Source organism: Triticum aestivum, chromosome 6B (assembly GCF_018294505.1).
Source record: "Triticum aestivum cultivar Chinese Spring chromosome 6B, IWGSC CS RefSeq v2.1, whole genome shotgun sequence".
Lineage (NCBI taxonomy): Eukaryota > Viridiplantae > Streptophyta > Magnoliopsida > Poales > Poaceae > Triticum > Triticum aestivum.
The window spans coordinates 72,634,047-72,641,360 of NC_057810.1; the positions used below are offsets into that span (position 1 = coordinate 72,634,047).

The 7,314-nt window shown below is 44.0% G+C and overlaps 1 protein-coding gene across 1 annotated transcript; it reads left to right on the plus strand.

Annotated features, from left to right (window-relative positions):
- Positions 1–1,011: 1,011 nt before the first annotated feature.
- Positions 1,012–2,907, plus strand: LOC123133538 (uncharacterized). The gene is made up of 3 exons (XM_044553012.1): positions 1,012–1,585; positions 1,728–1,948; positions 2,266–2,907. The coding sequence occupies exons 1-3, from the start codon at positions 1,171–1,173 to the stop codon at positions 2,869–2,871; spliced, it is 1,242 nt and encodes a 413-aa protein (XP_044408947.1). The 5' UTR covers positions 1,012–1,170; the 3' UTR covers positions 2,872–2,907.
- The last annotated feature ends 4,407 nt before the right edge of the window (positions 2,908–7,314 follow it).

Below are 7,314 nucleotides of genomic sequence, written 5' to 3' on the forward strand. Positions count from 1 at the left end.
CTCTCTCTCAAGCAAGACTATGATGAAAACATAAAACATGTCGTCGCATTTTCAATATGTAAGCTTTCAAGTAGGAAAAAAGGGTTCCTTTTTTTATAGGTGACAGGGTGAGGGGGGCGGGGGTCAATCCTAATATAGATGAGTTCATTTCAATTACAAGATATAGAAGTGTCGGCAAAACAAAACAATATTTCTACCTCAAACAGTCCCTCTTCCAACTCAAATTTTAACAACTTACAACCAGATTCAACCAGGAGAAAAGAAGTTATCATCAAACCTACCAGTTAATTAATTAATAAATGACAAACATCTCAAACAGATTCACTTACTTTCAATCAAATTTGGTCACACAAAATACAAAACAGAAAATGAACTTTCAACTACACAAAGCTCTACTTCCAACCCGCAACAATTCAAGGTTTTGACTTGCTTTTCTAGAAGGGGTCACAGATTGTGACCGCCAGCACGGATGTGGCAGCTACAGGAATGTGCTACTAATGTAGTTGATCATCAATTGCAATGCGAAGAAGAGAAATGGTTGCCGAAAATTCGTTTCTGGTCGTGGGAACAGATGAGGCCGGAATCTGAGGGTGCCCCAAGACTAGAGGCACCCGTGAGCTGCATGAATACGTAATGAGCACATGGGTGGCTTCTGTTTCTGCCCAAAATGCAGTAAATTAAGTTTTACAAAACTTTAAAAGGCTATAACTTTTGAAGTACGCATCGGAATTATGATCCATTTTAATTATTGGAGCACTCGCGGAGTCCGTCTCTGAGATTGACGAATGCTCCATGCCTCCGCCTCTGGTGTCCCCCCAAGGTTTAAGGTTTGGCGAGATGTTAGGGCTGATCGATCTCTATCTATAAATCTAAAACACAACATATACGTAGCGTACACGCTGTACGTGTCATGAGAATCAAACTTGTTTTTTTTAGAATAGAATCAGACTTCTTTACAACTGTGCATTGTCCTATGCTAAAAAAAAAAACTGCGCAGAGTCGTAAGCCCTAATCTATGCAAAAAAGAAAGAAAAGAAGAGTCAGTCCTAACCGATCGAGCCCAACAAATCTGCGACTCCGCGATCTGTTTTGGATCCACCGTTAGGTTAATGCAGAGATCAGCAGGGAGCAGAAAGGAAAGGAAAAGCGCCACGATCGATTCACCGATCGATGGCGGACGGCGAGTCGTACAAGTCGTGGGCATGGTGGCTGGACGCGCTGCAGGCGATGAGGAGGGAATACTCCATCCCCATGGACGCCAAAGAGGCGAGGGTACGTTCAGACGTAGACTTCGACAACGCGAGGAGGAAGGTGTGCAGAGCGATGGCAGAGGAGGCGCGCAGGAAGGATCAGCTGCTGGAGGAGGAGGAGGCGGTGCGTTGTTGGGCCAAGACGGGAGACCCCGAGGCGAAGGCGTACCGGGAGAGGCTGGACGGGGAGAAGCTGGAGATGTACCAGAGGATGTCCTCGGAGAGGGGCGGTTGGTCGACGACGCCCGACCGAGAGGCCTACTTCGCTGCTTGCTATCGCCATAAATGGAGCTGGGCGCATCGGAGAGGCGCAGGTAGCTCCTACGAGGACACCAGTAAGTAGTCCCCTACTCACTAAATCCGATTCCAAACTCTCTCCATCCATCCAATTTTTGATTTGCGCCGGCCGGCCGGTTCAAACATTGCTTATAATTAAGCTACAACACTATAACCATCTATCTATGACAATGCATGCAGCGGGCATCCCTGCCATGCGCTTCACCGACGCTGAGCCAGCTTGGAACGCCCGTCCGACAGGGACTTTGCAGATCTTTTCCTTCAAAGTCTCCGCAATAGCAGAGGAGCTGCGGTGGCCACTGGAGGTGTATGGCTTGATCGCGATAAGAGACCACCTAGACCGCAACCGCAATATTATCTTTGCCCGCGCAAGGGATAACTGCCAAACGATCACATCCATGGTTCGTATAAACATCCAATCGTTCAACAGAGTATATATATTATATACATACATATTGCGTGAGTTTATATATGGTGAATGTAGCTTGAAAATTCAATTCAGTGTCTTCTAAGTTTTGTGTACGTGCTCGATTTTTCATATCTTCAGTCACTGACACAATCATGACCTATTTATTGCCATTTACTTACAAAAACCTTTATACTATATAGGTTGGCCATATTTCATGTTTTTTTCTTATTAAATAGGACTATATTAATTTACCACCCTTGTTTTACAAAAACAGTACGTAATACTTATGTAATTAATTATTGCATGCAGGATCCATACTTGACACTAGCAGGTCCAACTCGTGCTCCAGTGTTGTCTCATGTGTCGGATACTGGGCGATTCGAGCTTGTGTTGAAAGTCAAGAGCGGCACTAATGAATCTGAAGATAAAGATTTAAGTCTCTTAGCTGCAAAGTTCAGAACATTCAATCCGAATTATTCACGTGTGATTAAGGAGGTTGCAACTAGCAAGCTATCAAGAATAGAGTGGGCATTCGCCCTTCTCGCTAAATCAGTGGAGGCTACAATCAATATACAAGTTATTCGTGGTTCTTGGCCAGATGGTTGTCGAGGTATATTCAGTGCAAGCACAGTTAGTCTAGATGGCAGGAAAGTCCCCCTTCTCTCTCTTGAAGATGGCAACTTGCCACTTACCACTGATGGTATGATCAATCTTTCACGCAATGTTGCTTGCGTAGAAATCAATGGAAGGCTGAAAATTTCTGCGGCAACAGAATACACAAACGGGGAACAAGTTAATGCAGAAGATGAAACTATTTTCAGGCCTAGGAAATTTGGTAGGAGTTGTGCTATCCTTATGGTTCACTCATGTGAGATGAAAGTCATTGTTGCATGGTCAGTTGTTACTACAAGTTAGACCTATTTAAGGTTATACATAACTAATTTGTGATTCCATGATCTTTGTCCCTATACAATACATGATGTCAGCTGCTCCATTTTAAATGTAGATAGTCATTTAGAAAGCATGCAACCAACCTTCTCAACATCGAGACTTGAACTAAGTTTCTACATGGGTCTTAAATTTAATATATTTTAGAAAAATAATGTTAACGTCTTATATTCCAGAAGATTCCTCTGGCGACTGGTTGTTGAAAGTGCATCTCTTAGATATCTCTATTGGGTTTTCATGATTGCTGAAAAATGACTGAGGTGACTAATGTAAAATCCCAAAAACCAGATTACTGATTTCTGATGCTGTTTTTAGCTCTTATCTTTTTTTTGTCTTTCATTAGGAGTTTAGTGGAGGTGAAACTTGTAAACTTCTACCCCTATCACGCTTTCCATATGTTGTACCATCTCTGGGATGCACGATCCCACTTCCGTAAACCAAATCCACTTAAAGACCTAATTTCGATATTTGGAATTAGAAACTCTAATCTTGCCTTTAGAAAGAAATCATGTTGTTCCTCCTGAAATATAATCATGCAAAAATTGCAAGAGGTCCCTGGGACATGTATACTCCAAATATCCAACAATCCCACATACCACAATGCATTTTTTGGAGGTAAAATCAAATTTATTATTGGCCAATGGGGCAATAAATCTGCAAACATACTTACCCGTCTTTAAAATTCCCTGTGAGCACAGGGAAGGGTCTCAGTTACGGAAATCCATCCAACATATCAAACATGAGATCCACATTAATTGAAATCTCCGTATCAATAGGCAACGGTGAGGGGAACCCCTTCTGGTTTGACTCGTGGGATGGCAGTTCTTCACTTTGTATGAACTCCCCCAACGTGTTCGGTATCTGCGAAGATCTGATGGTGTTTGTTTCGGCGGCCCATAATGGCTAGTGGAACATCTTGTTCCGATGGACATTTGGGGCCATGGAGACCGTTGAGTGGGCCAACTTGCAGGCTGCCCTCCCGCCAGTGCTCGCGGATTATCCGGACACTGTGTTTTCGCGGCTGACCCCCTTCGGGTTCTTCTCAGTTTCTCGCCATTCCGTGCCTTTTGCGGCGGCCGTCTCTGCCCTGGACCTTTCCACTATGGAAAGCACCCATCCCGTTGAAGATCAAGATGTTTGTTTGACAACTGCTATGGGTTCGCCTCCCATTTGCGAAAGTGGTGCTCAGGAGACACAACCCCGATGACGGATTGTGCCCCGTTTGTGGTGTTCTAGAGACAGGGACACACATCTTAATATCCTGCACTGGGGCAATATCCATGTGGGGCTTTGTTCATGAGGCTCTGGGCCTGACTAGGAGGTCCTTGAGCTGGACGGATTCCTACAAACCCATGCCAACTAGACCGGGAGGAGACACCTCTCAGTCTTTTGGTCGTGGCCCTACCTTGGACATTGTGGACGACGGGTAACAAGATGGTGATTGAGCGGGTCTTTCTTAGGTGGGTCTCTGACTCTATTTTCAAATTCCTTGCATTCTTGCAGCACTGACACCTGCTCACCAGACAACGGAGTCGCGACCGGCTTGGAATCATAGTGGACTCACACCCTGCTACCATAAGCCTGTTTCGATTTTTTTATTGGAAAACTGTTCTTAGATGATGCAATTTGCTGCCTGCAGTTGCAGCGGTTGCTATTTCTTGTTTACAATATTTTCTTCCAGAAAAGGGTGTGGCTAGGTCTCAATCGACTGAGATTTAACAAGTGACATGTCATGCAAGAAAGAAAAAACTGATTTATTTTGCATGGATCTCAATGTAACATCTCATGGATATAATATCCACCGAGACTTAACAACTCGCAGTCAGATTTAGCAAGACTGTTTAGGAAATCATGACGGGCGGTCGGAACACAGTAGTACTACCTTTTCTTATCGCACAGAGTCCTAACAGAACAAGTAAACCACCCGATGCAAACGTATCTAGGTAAACCATCCCTATTTTAGCAAAGTCCGCTCTCTCTTCATCAAAAAATATATAATGGGCCGTAGGCAACTTCCTCCATGTCATGGCCTTGGGCGACTTAGTTCAACCTGGCAGGATTAATTTATGGGACATGTGGGACGATTATGTGTTGGTATTTAGGTGAGTCCATATGTGAATTAGGTGTGTACGCGTAGATATGACTACTACATAATAATAGGGTGGTAGGTGAATCCGTGCTTTCAGTGGTCAAATTTGGCTAACACTAAAAGAAAAATGTGCAAGAGACACCCTTCCATTTCTCTCGGTCACCCCATCTTCTCCCTAAACAACCAAAAACGCGGCCAACAATTGGTGGGAAAAAAAATCCGCATCTGATGCTCGAAAGGAAGGAGGGACTCACTTGTGACACCCGAGCTATCAGATCATTTTGCTCCATAGTTTTTGTCACACACATGCGACCGTCATACCGCACGCGCGTTTGTCTCCTCTGGATTGACTGTTTTTACCTTTCTGTTTGTCTCCTTGGGTGTCTGCTTCTATTGCCTGTCCAATCTACATTCGCTCATGCCTGAGGCAAGTGTGTGCCCCCTAATGCCTTGTTGGAGCCGGTCGTCTATGAAGAAAAAGAAAAAAAACACATGGTCATTTAAAAAAATTATCTAGCTAGCTGAGGAAACCCAACTGTCATTTTTTAAGGTCTGGGAGTGTGACACTTGGTGCGCCCAGCCTCCACAAAGTGTCGCTCGCAGGGTGCACCATGATATTTTTTTGCATGCATTTTTAACTTTTTTTGTATTTTTGGCATTTCAACTTTGGTTTGGTTTTCCCTAGCTAGGTTTAGGTGAAAAAAACATGTACTTCTCTAGAAGAGGCGAGAAGCACATCCATGTTTCCCAAAAATGATTCCCTAAAACCATAACACTCTCACGAGAAGCACAAATGTGCTTCCCGAAAAGAGAAAAACACGTTTGTGCTTCCGAAACAATTATGCTTCCGCGAGAAGCACAACATGTGCTTCCATGAGAAACATAGTTGTGCTTCATGAAAAGGAAAAGGCATAGGCCATTGCAAATTTAATTATTTTCATCATGGCAATTTAGTTTTTGGGCCATGACATTTTATTTTTGGACCGTGGCAATTTTACTTTCGTAGCATGGCAAATTTACTGTTTAGATCATGGCAAATTTCACAAAAAAAAATCCTTAGAACAAAATGTCGTGGCAAAATTGCCATGGGTATGGTACACTTGATTGTTTTAAAAAAATATGGTACTTCTTATTCATGGCTGGGCATTTTTTGCTCATTCAAGATCATGGTTTTTTTTTTGTAATTTTATCTCTTTGGTCACATGGCAATTTGCAATTTTTAACAGTGATTTCATATAGACTGATGACAATTTCACAATTTTTTAACATTGTTTTTTTTCCTGCACATAAACGATGATTGGGAGGGTCTATCTGCTGGCGAACACAATCCTTGACGAGAACGATAGATCTGAATATGATTTCTTCGGTCGGTGCCTCGGTGGCGAGTCGTATACATCGGCGGAGGCGTGCAGAGCGGCGGCGGGGGAGGCGTGCAGGAAGAACCGGCCGAAGGAGGAGCGGGCGGCCGTGGATAAATGGGCGGCGATGGGGGATCCCGAGGCGGCGGCGTACCAGAGCTGGCTGCAGAGTGAAGGGATGGAGTTGTTCGCGAGGAGGCAGACGGAGGAGAGGCATGCCCGATTGGACGACTGGTCGTCGACCGACGAGAGGGCCGTATGCGCTCGTAGCTACCGCAACGGCTGGAACCAAATGTAGGCATGCCAACGAGGCACCTACGAGGACACCAGTAAGTACTCATTAGTTCAGATCTTGACTAGTGCCTACATTAGTCCAAATCTTGCTTATAAGTTATCACGACATGCAACCATACAGCGGCTATCCCGGCCATGCGTTATACGGACGTCAAGCCACCAGCATGGCGTCACGCCGGTCCGACAGGAACTTTGCAGATCTTTTCCTTCAAAGTCGCGGCAATAGCAGAGGAATTGCAGTGGCCACTAGATGTGTATGGCTTGATCGCGATATGAGACCACCTAGACCGCAACCGCAATATCATCTTTGCTCGCGCGAGGGATAACTGTCAAACCATCAGTTTGGAGGTTCGTGTGCTTGCCATTGCGTTCTATCGTGCGTTTTTGGTTGATTGTTTTCTCTTAAGCTTTTCTAAAATTGTTAAATGGCATATGCAAAATAATTATTTGGAACATGCATGGACATGTTAAGCTTTTCTAAAATTCTTAAATGGCATATGGAAAATAACTGATAAGAAGCATATCTTTTCGTGTTGGTCACTGAAACATCAAGATATAATATTTCTTCCTTTATTTGTGTTATGCACCTGATATGATCATCGCAGTGTTTTGGACCACATTTCCCTTGCATTCAATAGTCACTGTTTTCTAAGTTTTATTGTTGTGATC

Coding starts and splice junctions, on each gene's coding strand:
- LOC123133538 (XM_044553012.1), top strand. CDS start 1,171: ATGGCGGACGGCGAGTCGTACAAGTCGTGGGCATGGTGGCTGGACGCG. Junction 1,586..1,727: donor TAGCTCCTACGAGGACACCA/GTAAGTAGTCCC, acceptor CAATGCATGCAG/CGGGCATCCCTGCCATGCGC. Junction 1,949..2,265: donor GCCAAACGATCACATCCATG/GTTCGTATAAAC, acceptor TATTGCATGCAG/GATCCATACTTGACACTAGC.